At 43.2% G+C, this 20,915-nt stretch overlaps 1 protein-coding gene across 6 annotated transcripts in view; it reads right to left on the bottom strand.

Moving 5' to 3' along the window:
• Positions 1-20,915, bottom strand: part of DST (dystonin) — a 527,522-nt gene that overhangs the window by 13,059 nt on the left and 493,548 nt on the right. For all 6 annotated transcript variants that reach the window (XM_045294845.1, XM_045294847.1, XM_045294848.1 and 3 more), the window contains 10 exons: positions 20,756-20,875; positions 15,226-15,395; positions 12,787-12,946; positions 10,319-10,513; positions 9,459-9,587; positions 6,611-6,754; positions 5,579-5,767; positions 3,556-3,685; positions 1,247-1,410; positions 337-499 (listed from right to left, as the gene is read on the bottom strand). In XM_045294845.1, coding sequence (XP_045150780.1) covers positions 337-499; positions 1,247-1,410; positions 3,556-3,685; positions 5,579-5,767; positions 6,611-6,754; positions 9,459-9,587; positions 10,319-10,513; positions 12,787-12,946; positions 15,226-15,395; positions 20,756-20,875 — 1,564 coding nt within the window. The remainder of the gene's footprint in view (positions 1-336; positions 500-1,246; positions 1,411-3,555; positions 3,686-5,578; positions 5,768-6,610; positions 6,755-9,458; positions 9,588-10,318; positions 10,514-12,786; positions 12,947-15,225; positions 15,396-20,755; positions 20,876-20,915) is intronic.

Genomic DNA, 20,915 nt, shown 5'->3' with positions numbered 1-20,915 from the left:
GAGTGGTAACTCAAAACATAAAGGAAACAAAGATTCTGTTTCCATTCATCTATTGGCAAAATGAACTATTTTGAATCCAACACGATTAACTTGGTTATACTAAGGCAGGCACAGATGAGCTGGGGGGAGGGCCCATGTCCACAGTTACACAATCACCAGGTGCTCTGGACTCCCAAGCCACCAATCTGACCAAGGGCTTTTTTCTTGTTTGTCAAAGGGCAGGGAGACTTAACAGCCAAGGAAAGGCAGTTTTACTAGCAGCCCAGGCTGACCAGTCATACAATTTTAAGCGGTGCTTATTGTCTTTAAAAATTAGTCATCTGTCTTGGAACTTACTTGAGGAAAGAATTCCGTCAATAAACTCTTGCCGGGTTATTTTCCCATCCTGATCTTTATCAATCCTCCTGAAGAAGTCCATCACTCGCGACTTCTTGTGATTCATCCACCGCATGTATTTTTTGCGCCAGATATCAAAGTCAAAGTTAGCAAATTCCCTCAGCTAAAAAGAACGAGATCAAGAGATATGTTTTGGTTGAGTTAATGCTGTGCTCAAATGATGTCTGATTCTCTACTAGCCAAGTAACTTTTAAGGATCCTTCAGGTAAAGCTCACCTATTCCTCACCTCCAAAAAAAGGCCTACACTTGAACAGGGGACTCAGAAACTTTTTTCTATAAAGGTTGTTACAGAAAAACATGTTTTTCCATAAAGCATATTACACTACTATCACTGAATTGTCTTTACAAATAGAAGAAACAACAAAAATCAACCAAAGTGAAAGCTTTCGATAATGCTCACATCACCAGAGGGGCCTAGCCACAAAGGCCAGCACTCACGCCCTAAACCCTTGTGCCCCCCAACCCCTGTTGCTGTGAGTCAGCTCTTCACTCCTAGACATCTGGAAATTTTCCACTTCAGGAATCTGAAACGCTCCATCTCAAATCGAGGAGGCATGTCAGAGCTACCTTATAAAGGATGATATTTCCCAGCAAGCACCTATCGAGTTTGACCTTTCCTACCAACCAACCGGCATCTGCTTGTGTACCTATTCCCCTGCACTTTATTGGTTCTCCATCCTCAAAGGTTCACAAGTCAGCTCGTCACCAGAGACGCAGACTTTCAATATTAGCAGAGCATACAACCACATAGCCAGTGTTTACCTAAGAGATGTCAGAGAATTCAATCTGGGCCATGTGTTATGAGGCATGGGGGCAAGGAGCATGTGGAGAATGCATGAGTTTTCTCACCTCTTCCAGTCTGTCCAAAGCATCGTTGAGCTTCCGTCTCCTTTCCAGCGCGAGCAGCCACACCTGCTGCCACTTGCTCACCAGGAGGTTTGCCCTGGGGTTCTTGGTTTCTATTTGTGTCTGGGCTCCAGAGGGATACAAGTTGGATGCTGGGAAGCGTTTTCCTGTGAAAATAGGTGGCATGTTCACAGAGACCTAGATGACGGGCAGGCTTGGCTTTTGCTCTGCCTTGCTAGGACTGAGCAACTAATCATTTAAAATTACAAGTGGCAAATCCTAATTTTGATGACGCATTAATGTCAAGGTCCAAATGTGCTTTACTTATTAAGGATCAGTCTGCTTCTAGATGTAGAAATATATCCTAAAAGGGGTATTTCAATACTATGATGTTCTCGCCCAAAATTCATGCTGAAATCATTTCCTAGGTGAGCATTCCTGCCATTTCAGTTATAAGGGACTCTTGGGTCATCTTCCTCTTTGCAAAGAGACGCTTAAAGCACTCTCCCGGGGAAGGGAGGCATTTGCCATCAGCTACAGCTGCGCCCACGTTTAGAGGACCGACTGGAAAGGGGGAGGAGGTGAGCGCCGGAAGCACGGCACAGTCATGAGTGACAGCAGGCTAGTGTACCATTCCCAGATATGCAAATAGGGGAGGGCACCCGCAGGACCCAGGCTTCCCCCAAACCATCTCTGCCCTGAGAGCAACGAGCTTCCTGCGCATTGCCTCACACCCAAATGCACTAATTAAAATCTTCTTGCTATTTTTCACAAGTTTCTCTAACCTTGCACCACCATAGCTACTTCGACACAATTTCATCTAATCGCATGGCTAAGTAAAGTTTAGAAAAGTTACTGACCTAAGGCCTAAAGAAAGTGAAGTGTCTAAGCTGGAATTTGCCTAGAACTCCCAACTCCCAGATGAGGGCTATTTCTAAATCTTAATAGCTAAAATTTACTGACTGCAGGCAATGCCTGGGTAACAAATGAGATCCGCTCCCGGCTGTGTCTTTAGAATGTGCACGTCGGCTGGAATAGGAGCACGCAGTGTTTTACCTTTCGTGCCCCCAAAAAGAAAAGGAAAAACGTCTCAAAGTCTTTTCAATGATTTGAAAGCTGCATGCGCAGCTGTGACGGTGACAGTGGTGAAGAATGTATCGCCGGTAGTGGGTGTTTCGGTCGTTTCGAAGTGAGGGAGAACTTATGAAACGTTAAAGGGTCAGAACCTGTAAAGCTGTAAACCAGGGACTGCCTCTAGTCACTATATGCCAGGAAGTCTGCTCAGCACTTCACAGGCATTTGCCCTTGAATCCTCACAACAGTCCAATTAGATTATGGTGTCCTCTTTCCTGGATTAGGACACTGACGCTCGGGGAGTTTAAGGAGCCTGCCACAGGCTGTTCCCTCACTGGGTTGGGGACAACAGGGATTCTGACTGCTGTTATCGATCACTTTGTCACCCTGATTTTTGTGTATTGGGTCTGAAATGACTCACAAAAAATTTTTTTTTAAATTAAAGCACCATTCAGAAACATAAAATGTACGATACAAATTTTACTTTTGCTAAATCTTCTACAAATGATTATTATTATCCTTCATGTTATTTCTCTGGGTCAAAGTGAAGCCCAGGTGGTGCAGTGGTTAAAGCACTCAGCTGCCAACCCAAAGCCTCTGGTGTGAACCCACAGCCTCTCCTTCAGAGAAAGCTGTTGGCAGTCTGCTTCCATCAAGATGACAGCCTTGGAAACAGATATATAGATGTGGCAGTTCTACTTTGTCCTGTGAGGGTGCGATGAGTCAGAATCTACTCAATACATGGAAGTTGGTTTTTTTGGTTTGTTTTTTCCCCTTTTGGTTTGGGTCACGGTGGGCAGAAAAGTAAGTAAATGGAGCTTGTCATCCCACTGCTCAAACATGAGCAAACTATCACGTTGCTGGCTGCTACTGAACAGTTGGGCTCACGAACTCATTTTGCTTTGTCCCGTTCATGGAACAGAAACGAGACAGTTCAACAGGGTTGGTGATTTCTGCTATTGTTGATGATAAGGTTTCCAGTTTCTCCTACCTAATTTGAACGAAACACTTTGAGCAAATGGAGTCATACACAGAGGCCTGGGTGTGCTTCTCTTGACAACCTTTAACCAAGTTGCTGCAATTCTTGGGCCCCGGCATTCCTTCCAGAATACCTTCTGTGATGCACAGCTATGGAGAAGCCCCCAACCACACCAAGAGTTTAGCGATAATTTTACATAGAAGAGAACCAGCTCCTTTGCCTAACCATCTTCGTTTTATAGAAACGGGTCTCTGCGTACTTCCTGCGCGGCCCTTGTCCAGGACAGGAATATGGGACTGTACAGAGGGAGGGTCTGCTGTCCTCCTCTTATAGGTCTTGGTCACTTTGTCGACATCAGGCTGCTTCCGGGTCATTTCCTCCATGAAGGTCTGAAATGGAAGAGATGCTTTCCGTCATTTGTAGGCCACTGGAGATCCCCTTGCAGAGGGGTCTCGGGGAGGAGATGAGCCAGACAGGGTGCGATATAGCAACGATGAAAAATACAACTTTCCTCTAGTTCCTAAATGCTTCCTCCGCCCCCCACTGTCATGATCCCAATTCTACCTTGCAAGTCTGGCTAGACCAGAGGCTGTACACTGGTACAGATAGGACTGGTACAGATAGGAACTGGAAACACAGGGAATCCAGGGCAGATGATCCCTTCAGGACCAGTGGTGTGAGTGGCGATACTGGGAGGGTAGAGGGAGAGTGGGTTGGAAAGAGGGAACCGATTACAAGGATCTATATGTGACCTCCTCTCTCCCCAGGGGACGGACAACAGAAAAGTGGGTGAAGGGAGACGTCGGACAGGGCAAGGTATGACAAAATAAACAATTTATATATTATCATGGGCTCAGGAGGGAGGGGGGAGCGGGGAGGGAGGGGAAAAATGAGGAGCTGATGCCAGGGGCTTAAGTGGAGAGCAAGTGCTTTGAGAATGATGAGGGCAATGAATATGCAAATATGCTTTACACAACTGATGTATGTATGGGTTGTGCTAAGAGTTGTATGAGCCCCTAATAAAACTATTTTAAAAAATTTAATTTAAAAAAGTATGTGAGAGAAAACCACTGGGAGAAATGAACGAAGCACCAAAGGATAAGGGAACTGTGCTACTATCTCTGAGAAGAGTTGAAAATCATCCAACGAAATGCTGGAACTGGGAAAGAGAGTCAGTTTAAACAAACTATAATAATTGGCTGTGCTCTGATAGACCAGGCATGGGGCAGCTGGGCCAACAACATCGATCAAATGGAAGCTTCCAGGGTTCTTCTTGCACGGGACCCTTTGACTGTACAGTTAACTAGTTAGCTGGCTTGATCCGTCGTGTGGGACATTTCACCTAGATACCTGAGATAAAATTTAAGACAGTTCTGATAGATACAGGCATAAATCATCCACATTAGATGCGAGTAGATTCTAAATACATCTATTAACAGAGAAGCCATGCCACAAAGCGTAAGGTAATGTCAAGGCTCAAGATTATTGGCTATCGAATGAAAGAGTTTAAAGCATCTCATCATTCCTTCCTTCATCCTCTCAGGCTGACCGCCATGGGTGAGGCTTCCCTAGATCTGGCGCGTGTGGGGAAAGCTGAGGGAAGGCAGACTGCAGTGGAGGGGGCTGAGGAGGCACACCGCTGAAAGGTGAGGTAACCTGCTCTTGGAATACCTGTCCCTCAGAGAGCACCGGTCCCTTTAAGCTCCTGATCCAAGAGAACACACCCTGAGCCACGTCAGAGCCCCTACAGACCAAATGGCCACCTCACGGTTCCATTAAAAGAAAAGCAGTGCTACCTGTGTCAGCCAGCTGGGCCCACGTCAAACATTCCAATGAGGCTCCTCCAGATGTCCACCAAACAACCAAGGGGACACGGAAATCACAGCTAGGGTGATGTCCAGCCTTGCAGAGATTAAGGGTAGGCTAGGTGGGTGAGGTGCTGAGATGCAGGGTAGGTTCCCCTTTTAGAATTTTTAGTGTTGGTGGACATCTTAGGGGATGACGAATGTGCAAAGATGGAACAATAACACAAGGTGCCAGCTGAAGCCCTGGCTATGGATGAGACCCCAAAAAAGGAATAGAGAGAGAGACCACCAAGATTAAGTAACCATAACGAGAGCCATCCCGGGCAGCAGCAGAATTGGAAACCCAACTGTAAGGAGTTCTATTTAACAGGAAGGGAAGCCCACGAGCACAACGTGATCTCTGGGGAACTACGGCAGTGAAAGGAGGGAGAGAGTCTGAGCAGGCGGCTAACAGGGCTAAGGCTCTGCGCATCTCACCTGGTGCTCTGCAATGAGGGCTTTCACCTCCTCAATCTCCTGGGGGATGACTTCTTTATCCTTCTCACTTAGTGTGGTTTCAGCCCACTGCAGCCAAGCCAGCAGAGCTTCCAACAGCTCCTGCTGAGCTATCAGTCCTGCCAGTGCACTTGCCAATCTCTGCTGATGCTGCTTCGCCCAGGCCAGCACCTGTTGGAGAAACAGAAATGCCCCTGACTTGCTTCCACCTTGATGAACCGTTTCACTGATCTGCAGTGCGCACATTCTGAAATGTCCATTAGGGTCCTCCTGGGTGTGACTTATGGTTCTCCCAGCCTCTGTGGATCCTGTCGTGGGCGCCGAGGCCCAGCTTGTGGAGGACAGGAGAGCCCTCCACGACCTCTGTCAGCTTCAGAAGTCTCGGCATGTACACCTGGTCCCCCAGGCTTCCTTTGGTGGTCTCCTCCAAGTTCAAACACGTGTTCTCTGAAGCACCAACCAGGCAGCACAGAGTGGAAACGGAAACGGCTAAGCTCTCAACTACAGAGTTCATGTACTTTTCCGAAACACTAGCCAATGCTAGATTATTCTGCCAACACAAAGTGGACTGTGCAAATATTACACAGTGAGCCAGAGCTTGGCCTTTTCGTGTGTCGATGCTGCATGAGGATTCCTACTACTACTATTATTATTTTTAAGCCAATCGCAAACCAAAAACTGAACCCATTATCGCTGGGTCAATTCTGACTCATGGTGGGTCCATGGGACAGGTGGAACAAACTCAGAGAGTTTCCCACACTGTCATCCTCACGGAAGCGGACGGTCATTTCCCAGTAGCACCTGGTGCTGCGGTGAAGTCACCCTTTTGGCTTGCAGCGGAGTGCTTCGTCACTGCGCCACCAGGGGCCCAAATGATCACAAGAGGGGTGTTTCAAAGAGCAGCTTTGTCGCTGGCATGGCCTCATTTTCCCATTTCCCTTGCTGAAGCTCCCCACCCTCCCTCCCAACTCTCAGAGCGATGACCCCACTAAAGATTATCTGAGACCTCCTGACCTCCTCAAACCTGGCCCGGATGATGGTTATCCAGTGCTTAATGGTGGTGATGGAGTCCGGGTGGCAGATGGCCAAAACAGCATCTCCCATACTGGTGGCTTTATTTAGTTCGGCTCTTTTTGCTTCCAGTTTCTTCATGAATTCCTACAGCAGAAACAAAGACCTGAGTTAGCTGCCTTCCCGGGCTGAAACCAAAACTCCACTGACGCTCATCTGACTGTCAGAGTTAAACAAATCAACAAGAAGCGTGACTTGTTTCTTCACGGTGGGAAATAATCCAATGACCGGGGAACTCAAGAAGGGAAAGGAGTCAGACATGAAATACCTTCTAAGTTATTTTAAAATACAAGCACAAGATACTATCTCATGCTTTACAAAGCACACCAAACATTATTTTTAAATAAAACACACTCTGCTACATTGAGATATATTATATTTACATCATTAATGATGATTAGGAATTCATAACTTTGGGAGAGGCAGCAGATAGCAATAGAAACGGCTGCCAAGAGGAAAAGAAAAAAACAAAGATTCTAACAAGAGAAGAGAAGAAGGTTGTTATTTGAAACAACACAGACTTGGCCAGGAAAGACAGGCATACGGGCTGGAAAGCGAGCTGGGCGAGGAGGTATAAAATGGTTGCTGGTGCGGGAGGGAAAAGCTCAGAGTGTCCCAGCAGGAAAGAGGCAGAGAGGCCCTGGAGAAAGTGGCCCAGGGAGCAAGCCAGCCTGCGTCAGAAACGTCTCTTCAGAAGGCTAGGATGCCACGCCCTCCTCTGCTGTGATGAGCTCCTGGCAGGCTCCTGGAGAAGCAGGAGGAGCAGAGTCTGCTTTGGATGGGGCGCGGGCAGTCTTGCACGGGGAGCTTGTTCTAATGCCTCACCTCCACCATGGCGCGCTCCACCAACATAACAGTTTCCATAGACAGACATGCCACGGAGCTCCAAAAATGGGATTTCTCAAATGAAGACTTTTCCCCCGGAAAATGTGACAGGCCTCCCAAACCTCCTAGAGAATTTCCCAACGTCCCCGACACTCCCACCTTTAGCAGTCTTGCACTACAAGAACTACTCAACACGTTGCCCGGCACAATGAGAGCTTCTCAGCCTGCTCGTTTGCACATGTGCACTGTGGCCATGGTTTGCTCAAAGTGTAGGCTGCTACCATCACTTGGCTTTTCACAGTGATTTTGTTTTGTTTTTTTGGGTTTCCCCTGGGCTCCTCTATCGACTCCCCACTTTTCCTTGTGCTCTTCCCAGTCTTGAGTGTTACCTCACTGCTTTGTACTCACGTGGGAACACGTGCCATTTCCAATGATTGGATTATACTGCAAAGTCCTGGCACTGCGAAATTAAATGGAATGCTCTGTTTTTTCCTCTTATTAGTGAATGGGAAGTGCAGGAAATGACAAAGAATAACAACGCACAATATTATTACTAAGAAGCTCTTTATAAAATTACATGTAATTTTATGTTCCTTAGACATATGTTTGAATTGCTTGTAAAGACCACTACCTCTGCTCTGAGTACCTGCTTCCTGGCTTTTCTTGGTTATACAGAGACCCAGAGGGAGGGAGGGTGCAAGGTGGGGTGTGGGGAGGCGGGGGTGTTTGGCACAGCCTTGCCCCTCTCTATAGGATGGCAGAGGTGGTCTCAGGGATACCTAGCTCATTCTTATCCCTACGCTGGAACTCAGGCCTAAGTCTATTAATGTGACTCCACAGTAATGTTGGCAGAGGTCAGTCCACAGCAATGTAGTGTGAGGTGTATTTTCAAACTGTTGGTGAACCTTGAGGTGATAATCATGTTGATGTCATTTTCTTCTCTGTACATTTGGAGCATTTCATTGCTCCAGATAATGCTGTGCACGGTTGCCTCACCATTATTAACAAGGCCGTATTTCATTGTGACAGGTCCAGCAGCCCATCACCGAGGGAGGATATTAATTCAAATCAGCCTCTAGAGATGATGCAATCCAGGCTACCTTGGAAATAATGCTCACGTCCAACTTGACCCTGGCAGAAAGGGCTATTGGGTGGTGTCAAACAAATCTCTGAATGTTGATAGGAAATGCTGCCATCAGCAAGACCTTCAGTGTTAGCCTGGCAAATTCCTGACTTAAGAGTCAAAGGTTAAAAAACATCTGTTGAGAGGCCTCTGGCCCACTCTTCTTCAGGGTTTGGCTAAGTTCTGTGTATTGCCACAGGAAAGCCCAGTGGCCGGATTTTCACTTGACTAGTTATTCAACAGTGCATTGATTTGTATTCGCCTGTTTTTAAAGTTGTGAGATATACTACAGGTTACTTCTAAAACAGACTTAAGAGGGCTCGTAAGTTAAAAACAGAAGCAAATGAATAAAATTTAAATTCAAAGACTGGTTAGTTATTTGCCTGTCTGGTTTACAAAGGTCAAAATTATTCACTTACAATTCTACTGGCATAATGTTATAAACACCAAACTGCTCACTAAGGACATTATGTGTTTGAAATTCACATGGAAGCACAACAATACAGATTAGTTTTGTTCAGATGCCAAACAACTCCTTGGAAAACTCCATGTGCTTCCTAGAGATAGGAAAGAGTGACTAATTTTAGGATAACCTTCCTTATAAAGCCAGCAGAAAAAGAAAAGCTTTTAATCCACACGGGCAGGTGTACGGGACACACGCATACACACAAGGAGAATACAGATGAGCCCTCAAACGTGCCAGGATCTTTCACTACATCTGGAAAGGATGTAGTATGGAAAGGAAGATAGCCATGCAGCTGGTATTTTCAAGCAGGATTCTATCTTTCCTACTTTCTCTAAACTTCTCAAATAGTTTGACTAAGTATCGTTTGCATGACTCACTCTATGCTGATCGATGAGCGTCCGAAGAGCATCTTCATCATCTGGGAGAACACCATGGAAACGGAGGGTTTGTTCCGCCTCAGCCAGCCACTCCAGGAGGGCATGCACCACCGAGTGAAATTCCTCTGCCTAACAGTATACACACACACACCAAAAAAAAAGGAGCCATAAATACACTGTTAGCAAAAACTACACAGCTGCACAGACATTCAAATAAAAATGGACTACTTGTACATATTAAAACCGAAGCAAAAACTACCGGTTTGACTCCTGTGTTCTAAAGTATAAGTATGCTCATGAGAGTTTCCAATGGCTATAAACTTTCTGATGTAGACAGCCAGGTCTTTCTTCTGTGGATCATCTGGGTGGATTTGAACCACTAACCTGATAGCTAGTCACTGTGAGCGTAATCATTTGGATGGTGCTGGGATGCCATTATATGCATTAACACACACACCCATTACCCGCAGAACTGCACTTCATAACTCGAAGAGAATGTCCAAGGTAGCAAAAGGGCCGACAGGAAGACTAACTCATCACTTGAACAAGCTGACCTTAGAGGGTGACTGGCAGCCTATCATCCTTTCAGGTCGAAAAATCGCTCAAGCCACACTTCTGAAGCAACCATCAGAAATCTCCCAGTTTCGGGAGCTGACATTCTTAAGCAGGGAGGACCCAAGACAAGGATGCTAGACCTCAGGGGAATCCTGTTCTCCCCTCCTCCTCCCTCACTGTCCTGGATGAGGAATGAGAGGCTTTACCATTTCTGACAGCATCATAGTTCCTGATTGCAGTAGTCCTTGTTGGGGCTTTGCTACTTTAGGCTCCTGACACACAGCTACAATTCACGGAGTTCTTACCTGGCTCAGAGCCGCTTCCAGGCGGGTTTGCTTTGATACCGACAGTGCACACACAGTCTCCCATCGGGTGCTCAGCTCCTGCATCTGGACCTTGACCCACGAGGCGTCATCGCGACTCCCCTCGACGAGCTCTCGGGCAGAGCGCTTCAGGGCCTGCACGCTGCTGGTCCTCTTCCCCAACTCCTTCTGGAAGACCTAAAAGGACCATACTCTCCCAGTGAGTTTTCAAGAACAAAACCAAGCCAGTAAGAGATGTAGCCTTGTGCACAGACTTCTAGACGCACCAGGACTTTTTATGTGCAAAATCTTCAGAAGATCTGACGTGACGCTGTGCTCCTATTTGAGCATCGCCAAGAATATAGTCTGGTACCAATTTATAAGGTTTTGTACTATTTTCATGAAGGGCCAAACTATGATAAACTTCATATTTTAAATGGGAAGTTAGATTTAAATGCTGGTGTGGCCAGCATCCTTTATTTAAATCACACACAAATACACACATTAAACTCCTCTATGACTTTTAGCACCAAGTTTGATTTTCTCTCAAATTATTGATTTGTCTGGGGCATGTTAGCTGCACGGTACTTTTAATTAGTAGAACTATCTAAGGCACAGACAGGTGACGGAACACTCCTGGAACATGGTGTTGGCTTTCTTAAAGGTAACAAAAGAGAAGTCCATGGGGCCATGGTCCTTTTGCCTCATAACCTACCCTTTGTCTTTCGCAGAACCCTGGGCACAATCCCACAGTGTCACACTTAGAGGCTCACCTCCCTTTCTGGTACTGTGGAAGGGAGGCTTTTGCCACGTCTCCCTTATCTTCTGTGTGTTATGCATAAACTTTGAAGTGCCAAGAGTTAAGCTGGTTTCTTTTGCCCACAGACTTAATCCAAAAGGGAGGCCAGGATATTTCATTTCTGATCTCTAAGTCTGTATGTGAAACCAGTTCTTTCAAACAATCCACTGTGAAGAATAAAATTAACTTATTTTTCTAAAAAACAAAAAAAAACCCCGCAAATGAGTATTCACTAAGCACATCTAATTTGGGCTGTTTCTACATTGATACTTCAGGCATTTACAAAAGTCAGTCAAGCAAAAACCCTCCAAACCTAGTGTGCTAGAATTCCCTGACTGACATCATTCTTAACAGTGTTAAATTAGTTGTGTCTGCAGATACACAAACACCCACACAAGAAACAGCATCGAGAGTCACTGTGACTAATCCAATAGACGGGAGTAGACTTTCCAATGAACTTTGTATACGTAAGCGTCTGCTTGAACCTTCCAATTGTATTAGTAATGCTGAATGATTAATTCCGTTTTGATGACCTTGAATATATTTTAAAAATCTGGTGAGTGTCTAGGGTAGTAAATATTTAGACAGTGAACTTATAAAGATGGTATTTATGTAAAAAGAAACATTACACTATTCATTACTCATTGAACAAATGCCAAGGAGTTGGAAATGTTTATATTAATCATGCACCAAAAATTGCTTTGCTATAAGCACAGTAATTTTTAATATTAGTGGGCCTGATCAGTGCTCTTTACTGATTGTTTTATTTTCTGTTACTATCTAAATGGAACATATTCTTTTTTTTTTTAAATGAGAATAACAAGGGAATAGAGCTTTAAAATAGATGGGAGACATATGCAACAGGAGATTGAAAAATCAGTAGGATCAAAATAGCACAATCGAAAAAATATTTAAAATTAAAATACATTTTCTGAACTCAAAAATTAGAGTGGAGAAACACAGCAGGAATTCCAGGAGGGTACTATAAAGTACCCCGATCTAAATATAAACTAACTCTGATAAACTATTTTGCTTTAGCACCATGCTTCATGTTTTTCTCCAAGGTTGTTCTATTACATCATTTGATGATAATTTAGGACCTTCCATTCAGTGCCAGCATGATGTCTTGAATATTGCTTTTGATTTGCCCAACAGTTTAACATGCATATTAACAGATGGCACAGAAACCAGTGTTCTTAGAAAAGAAGCTAATAATCAAAGTCCTCGGAGCACCTGCTGCTTTCTCATGAACTGCTACAAACCAGGAACCGGATTCAGACAGTTTCCAAAACAGACAAGCTGCTGATCATGACCCCCATAGCCTATGATCACATCTACCCACTTGTATTTAAATAAATTGCATGGCATAGTAAAACACTCTCGAAATAAGTTCCGGAGCAGTAGAGAATGGAATTACTTTCCAAGTTCTAAAAAAGGCTTTAAGTCTAGTCACTAAAAGTTGAATTGTTTCACAAAGTGAATTTTCCCTTTTATTTTAAAAAGGTTTCTGATTCTGCTCAACTTTACTATTATTTCAACATTAAAGATGGTCAGGCAGTAGGATATATATGCATTGTTTTGATTTTAAAAGGCTAAATGAGGTGGTTAGGTTTACCTTTCTATTGAGGATAATCAAGTCATAGCTAAAACAAAATGTCCCAAATAACAATACCTTGTGGTTATCGATCAGATTCATCACTAAATCAATGTCTCCATGGACAGGCTGATCTTCGGCCAGCTGGGGTTCAACTCTGTACAGCCAGTCAATGAGGGCCTGCAGGGCATCGGTGAATTGTCCAGAAAATAACAGGGCTTCTTCCAGTTTGTTTTGTCTGGGGGCCGGGGGTGAGGGTGGGGGGGAATGAATTTAGGCATCAAAAAGTCACTTGCATACACACCCTAGTATCTAAAATTCATCTTTGGAGGTTGAATAAGGCTCACAAGGGAAAACAATATATTGACAATCACTGCTATTTCTTTGTTTTTCTTAGAAAATAGCAAAACTTAACTTTTCTTAAAACTTTTTCTTCTACTGCTTCAATATTTGGCACCAATTAAAAAATACCTTTATAAACACTTCTCTGAATTATTGACTCTTCAGTATCTTAATTGAAGTATGCCTTTTAACTAACAAAAAGAAGTTCTAAATTACTATTATTTTAAAAATTATTAGACAGTAAAATTGAGAGTGTGTTGGCATCCAGGTCTATGGATTTGGATACATGTATAGAATCATGTAACTATCATCACAATTGAAGGCCATTATTCCCCCAAATCTCTCTCATGTTATCTCTTGTAGTCACACATAATAACCCTCTCTCTCCATAGCTCTAACCCCCGGCCATCCACTCATTTGTAGTCACACATAATAACCCTTTCTCTCCATAGCTCTAATCCCCGGCCATCCACTAATCTGTTTCAATCATTGTAATTTTGCCTTTTTGAGAATGTCATGTAAATGAAATTACTTAGCATGTATCCTTTTGAAACTAAAGAAGTCTTTTTTTTTTCTTAACTGAGTAGTTTCCTTGAACTGAACATAATAATGTACTTAATTTTGATTCTGACAACAGGGATGAGAGCAAGGATAAATGAAAAGTTTGAGAACATAAAGTTTATAAGATACTATCTTGAACTCTTTAAGCTATATTAGTTTAATATTAATACACTAAATAAATAAATTCCAGCCATAATTCCTTATGTGATATAATTCTGGATTTCATACGCCTGTGGCTCTAGTCCCATTGGGGAGGACAGTATCTGCTCACAAACAGGAATGGGCTGAGATTAACCATAGTAGAGAGTGTGAATTTGACCACACACTCTTTGTTCAATGGTTAACTTAGTGCCTATTACTTCTACTAGATGTAAGGAATGAGATATTACAGCTGAGTAGGAAAAAGCTGTTTCTGGAGTGGGCTGGGAAAGAAAACCTGGGCTAAGATTAGCGGAAGGCCAATGTCTACTGAAAACATCCTGCCAGAGGTCTCAGGTCTTATGTGCATGAATAAGATATAGTCCACGGGTGGAGGACAGATTATTGGGCTGAAATTTTATTAAACCATGTAACTCCCACCAAACAACCTTTCCTTGCATGGGTCAGCTAAGAAGGTGGGGGCAGACACTGATAGGATTCACCTGTAATTGTGAGCAGGATTCCCTGTAAGGCCATCCCACTGCCTATAAAATGAGCCCCCTGAGAAGCACGGTGTGTGATCTCATCACCAGTAAGAGCCAGGAGTGGAGCACATGCTCTGGCCCCAGCATCTGGCTCACCCTTGCCTGGCCTTTGGATTTTGGACCGTACATCACCCCACTATGTGAGCCCTCTCCTCAGACTCTCCTACGTTCTGTAGGGAACTGCAACCGCTTGCAGCAGCCAGAAGCAGAAAGCAATGTCCTCAAGGACGAGCAGGGGGAAATGGAGCACTCTGGCATCTTGCCAGAGTTGGGACCGTTGGGACTTCTTCAATCTCCAACTCCTTGGGAGTGGTTGGTCTTCATTCTTACAAAATAAATGATTACCATACTCTTCAACTAATACAGTAGTTCTTACATAGTTGAAATAAATCTTGGGCCTTCCTGGTTGAAGTGTGATGAGAAAGGAGAAAACTAGAAAGGGGTAAGCTGAGGCTAAAGGGAATCAAGGGCCAGGCCAGGAGCTCTGTGTCTGCCAAGTCCAAGGGCTTGTACTTTACTTCACACCCGCAGTCCAGGATGAGAAGCAGGGAAATGACAACATCCCATTGTTACGCAGCAACTGTAAAGGGGGTGAAAACTGGGCTTGGGGAGGCCAGTCCCTACTGCCCTGGCAGTTGCTGTAGTAAGGGTGAGAGATGACAGAAGTCTTGGGGACGATAATTTTGACTGTAAAGAGTAGTTAAAAATAAATTATGGAAAGCCGAGTCTTCTTGGGGTGGGTGTGGGGGGTGTTGTGCGACTGAAGTCTTAAAGATGAGAAGTTTTTCAGGCAAAGCGGAAGCATTTAAGATTCCCAAAGCATACCTGGATTCAATAGTACCACTGTTGTACACTTGAAATGCCCACAAATAGCCTTGAATTGTAACCCAACCAAAACTATAATCATTTGTAACCCTAAAGAATACTTTACCTTTCCACAGATTTCCCACATATCGTATCCCATTTATCTCTGAGTTCACTCAACATGTCATCTAGTTTCAGGTTGTCATCAGCCAGGGAGGTTTTCTCCTTCAAGGAGCGTCCAGTCCGGTGAGTGGTGTCATAGACAGAATGCTTGGCTCCAAGTGATTTCTGAAACTCCTATATAAATGCCCAAGAAAACAGTGTGTATTTCGATGTGGAACTAATGAAGGGTTAGGTGAGACGCATTTGGAGAAAAAAGGCATCTCCTACCTAATGCTAAGCGAGCAATTACTTTGTGGTTTCACTTTTACAAGAACAACATTCAGAGAGAACAATGGCTCACAGGGAGGGGAGGGGTTATGATGCACTAGATGGGAGCTCGTTATTTTGGGTGATGGGAAACGGAGTATCATAGAATGTAGGGCTAGTGAGCACAACTTGGCCAAAGTAAACCATGCCACTAAGAAGTTCTCATGATAAGAGGATGCGTGTATTAAAGAATACAACATACAAAATTTGGCAACAAGATCAACTATGGCCCCAAATTGAGTATGTAAAGGCACATAGATACACAGGTAGTCACAAGTTTATGTACACATACGTGTGCACAGAGACAAATATCTACACGTACATATACATAAGAAATGTTTGTGCAGGCACATATGTGCAGACAACACATTTATAGATATTTCTTAGGTATAACTAAACATCTGACAAGACTGGTTTTCTAGGTTTGAAGGCTTAAGAGCCTTTCATGAACAATTTATCTTACTTTGCTGGTACAATGGAGTTCACACCATCCATGTTCTGCACCCTAGTGTGGTGAGCAGTGTCTGGGATCTCAAAAGCATATAAGCAGCCATATGTAATAAAAGCCATCCACTCCATGGATAGATTCAAACCACTGTCCTTGTGGTTATCAGTCTAAGGCGTAGCCGACAGCACCCACTAAGACATAAACATTGGTCTCTACTCATCAGAAACAAAAGAATGAAGGGAACCAAGATCTCAGAGAAGAAATTAGCCTACCAGGCTAACAGTCTACACCAGGGGTCCTCAAACTTTTTAAACAGGGAGCCAATTCACTGTCCCTCAGACCCGTTGGAGGGCCGGACTATAGTTTAAAAAAAAAAAAACTATGAACAAATGCCTATGCACACTGCACATATCTTATTTTGAAGTAAAAAACAAACCGGGCAAAAACACCCAGCGGGCCCGGATAAGTGGCCTGCGGGCCGTAGTTTGAGGACCCCTGGTCTACACGAATCAGAGCCCAGTCCATCCGGAGACCAGAATAACTAGATGGTTCCCAGCAATCACTACCAACCATTCTGACCAGGGCCACAGCAGATGAACCCTAAGAGAAGGCCCAAAATATATAAAACTGAGCTCGATGTCCTACAATGTCCAGATTTATTGGGTCAGTTAAGGTCAAAAGACTCCATGAGATACTCTTTACACTTTGAGATCACCCTTTAGTGAAATAAATGAATGACACATTAAAATAAAGCATATTGAAAATAAAAAAAGAAAGCATATCATCTGTAAATAGGGTACTCTTCTTGAAAAAAACAAAAAACCCTGCATGAAACCACAAGGTCAACATGAAAGGACAAGGGGGCAGGGAACTTAAAGAGTCCTGTAAACAGAAGAACTAGGACGCAGTTAAAGAGGTTTATACATTGTGAAAATTTTAACTAATTTCACTGAACAAGTTAAATAGAAATCATCAAATGGGAACTTAATTTATTATTGTGTAAACCTGCACCCAAAACATCATTTTTCCCCCCCAAAAAAGCAACTTTAGCAAACGGAACACCAACACTGGAAGACAGCAGCAAATAATCAAATCAGAGGATTTTTTTCTTTTTCTTAATTAATCATTTATTGGGAGCTCTTACATATATTATAAAAATCCATAACTCAATTAGAACTGTAGTCTTCTCAGTCACAAGTTAGACTCTTGAACTAGTGAAAATAAAATGGAACTGCTAATAAACTAGTAAAAACCCAAGGGTTTATTTTTTTTCTTTTTAAAATTTAAATCATTTTATTGGGAGCTCATACAACTCTTACCACATTCCATCCATCCATCCATTGTGTCCAGCACATTTGCACATTTGTTGCCCTCATCATCCTCAAAACATTTGCTCTTCACTTGAGCCCTTGGTATCAACTCCTCATTTTTCCCCCTCCATACCCGTTCCGCCCTCCTTCATGGTTCCTTGATAATTTATAAATTATTATTATTTTATCATATCTTCCACTGTCCAACATCTCCCTTCACCCACTTTACTAGTGTCCACCCCCCCGGGGAGGGGGTTATATGTAGATCCTTGTAATCGGTTCCCCCTCTCTATCCCACCTTCCCTCCACACTCCTGGTATCACCACTCTCACCACTGGTCCTGAAGGGATCATCAGTCCTGGATTCCCTGTGTTTCCAGTTCCTATCTGTCCCAGTGTACATCCTCTGGTCTAGCCGGATTTGTAAAGTAGAATTGGGATCATGATAGTGGGGGGTTTAAAAGGAAAACATGATTTAATATTCTCTCAGTAACTATAGGTCCAATATGACCACAGGGTGAAGCAATAAAGATTCACTACAGGGTTTTATTCAGTAGGTTGGTTGTCACATTTGTATAGCCACAATAATGCCATATGCTTTATCATCTCTAAGCCACAATTAGGGCAAGTAGAAAACACAGACTCCTCTGTGGGACCCATTGTTTATGACGGCCACACCATCCGGGGAACTTCCACTTCTTTCCCTCCATCACTCACATTAAACCCTACCAAAGTCTTTAAAGAACTAAAGGTTATTTTTCCATTACCAAATAGCTAGACTATTCATATAAGATGTATATTTTGCACACAAAAAAAGATCTATATTTTGCTTTTTATATGGCTGTTTAACTTTTTGTGTGCACGTGTGTGTGTGTGTGTATGTGTGTGGGGGGTGGTGGTTTGGAGTAAAAAATCATGTTTGTTCTTTACAACTCAAAGACAAGTTTTTATAAACTAGGTACACAGTCCTCATAGGTAATTCATGATCATCTTTCACTTGTTAGGCTCTGTCAAGCCAGATGTGACACGCAGCAAAACTTTTACTTAGTCTGTGTTTATAATTACTTAATAGAAGACTTAGAAAGAATGAGACGATTGCTATTAAATATGAGGAGCCCCAAAAAGTTTGTGGGACGATAGAATTAAAAGGGTACTGAAGTTCTTCGAAGAACATGTAGAGGTAAATCTGCATGACCTTGGGTCAGGCCATGGTTTCTTCGCGACGGCACGAGAAGCACACGCAACAACAGCAGAAGGGACATGAGGTGCAGGCGCCTCCTCCGTGTCCCACCAGGAGAGCCCGCGCTAACCTACATGGGAGTGAACCTTCACAGAGCTGCTCTGAGGCTGCCGAGAGAAACCCTATCATGTGAGAGCCTCGTGGGCTGTAAAATGCTACACAAATGTGTTGTTTTCCAGAATAACCTTGAGGTTACAATGACCTAATACGCTTTCACTGCCTTTAAAAGCTACACACTTCATGGGTTTTAGTATGACTAAGCTATTTACTTTGTTCTGTAATAGGAGGCAACTACATCTGGGAAATTGTTAGTAAAATAATGCTAAAATATCACACTATTGCTGAAGTTTGTTAAATATAGTTGCTTTTTTTCCTTTTCAAACAAACAATACTTTTTTATTGAAAATTAGATGGGGGGGTTACATTTCAGATAAAGTTTCTATTCAACAACTTCAAATAATATCAATAGCTAGCACTGTGTCCCTTCTCTCTCTTGTAGGAGATTATCTTTCCCTTCACCCAAGTTACCACCCATCTCCTCCTTAGCCTATTCTTTAAAAAAAAAAAATTTTATTGGGCGCTCGTACAACTCTTTTCACAATCCATACAGACAGCCATTGTGTCCAGCACATTTATACTTTTCCCTTTTTTTAACCCCTCATGTTATTCCAAACAGAATGCTAGTGTTTACATCACGGTACTGATACTGACTTTGTCCACATAGCGGATATATAATTATAGCGAATCACAGGGTAGAGGAAGGTTTTTAAAGGACAGAAATGATGAAAATAAAAACAATTCACAGTAGGAGAAATAATAAAGACTCTTAACAGGTTTCTTCCCATATTTTAATTTCTAGGATTCTTCAGTTTAATGTTTCAGTTCACATTCCAATCAGTTCTTCCCCCCCCCCCCCCCATCCCAGTTGAAGGCTAGTGTGGCTCTGTCACTGTACTTCCAATATTGGATGTGACAACTTGCCGGCCAAGGCCGCCAGCAGAAGAAGGCATTCCTAAGGCCCTCTCTAGCCAAAGAGCCAAACCTTCCTTCCCATCAATCTCTAAGGTCCGACTTATGAAGGCCGCCACTCTGGGGAATGGCAGTGGTTAGAATTTTCAGATGATGAGACACCTCACCTTTCCCAATTTTATCCAGCCTTCTAAATTACCACGTTTCAAGTGATGATTTATCGGTGTCTGACGGAAAACTGTAAAACTGCTTTTACAGGGACCACCCTCCTTTAAGTCACCTTCTCAACCTAACAGCTGGCTGTACAAGCAGAATGACAGACACAAAGAAAACGGAGGCAGGTTAGGGGAGAGAACACAGCATCCTTTGAATGCCGCGTGAAATGACTATGAAAGGTAAGAGATTTTAGGAGTGCTGCGCCATGCTTCTAGCATACACAAGAAAACCATGGACTATGTGTCTTCGAGAGGAGGAGTGGGATTTCATGCACACATATACACACAAGGATTACAACTTAGGTAAGGGGACCCATGTGTCCACTCCATTGTTTAATGAGACATTATAAATGACTAAATCATTATAATGTCATAAATGACATTATAAAGTGCACAAAAAAGTGTGTGCACTTTTTACTTTAGTTTTCAAAAGAAATTTTAAGACAGTTGTCATGAAAATTTGAAACACCAGCATTCAAACCACTATTATAAATCCTTTATATTGTTTAAGTTTGTAGGGAACTTGCAGCTTTTAACTGTATGTTTTCTTTTAACCATTAATCTGGCATCATCGATGATATGGCCACTAGAGATAGAGGCAAGGTTGACACTTGACCATTGTGAAAGAGAGCTAGGTTTTCAAATTAAAATAGGTGGGTCTCATTAGATAACCTTTTCCCCTCACTGCCAATGAGTTAAATGCTGATTCATAGCAACCCCCTGGGGGTTTCTGAGATGGTAACTCTCTATGGGAGTAGAGAGTCCAGTCTTTCTCCCAGATAGCTGTTGGCGGTTTTGAACTGCCAAGCCTGTGGGTCACGGCTCAACGGACAACCACTACACCAGCAGGGCTCCCTCCATGCCTTTCTTCCCCCCAGTGATGACTAAGTATAAGATCCGACTCTGAAAGTGATCTGGAGAGAAGAAGGGACTTTAAGAGTTTTGTGGAAAATTCAATGCAAAGATAAAGGAAATGCCCACACAGATTTCAAGACCTCCTCGCATATGGGAGGTGTGACAGTTTTCGTTTCGTAATTACAGACCCACCTTATGCTGTGTCAGTTGGGTTTTTATTTTGTCAGGATCGTTGGCAATTTCCAGTTCAGAATCCAGAGACTTTTCTGACTCTTCTAGCCACTCCATAAGTTTACTCCATGCTTCGTGGAACTGTAAAAGAAATTCAGAAGTGTATCCATAAAATTTTCAA

The sequence above is a fragment of the Echinops telfairi genome, unplaced genomic scaffold (genome assembly GCF_000313985.2).
Source record: "Echinops telfairi isolate 266 unplaced genomic scaffold, ASM31398v2 ScPeMD7_3533;HRSCAF=4204_1, whole genome shotgun sequence".
NCBI lineage: Eukaryota > Metazoa > Chordata > Mammalia > Afrosoricida > Tenrecidae > Echinops > Echinops telfairi.
Note: the sequence above shows the minus strand (reverse complement) of the source record. Positions and strands in the feature narration are given on the sequence as shown.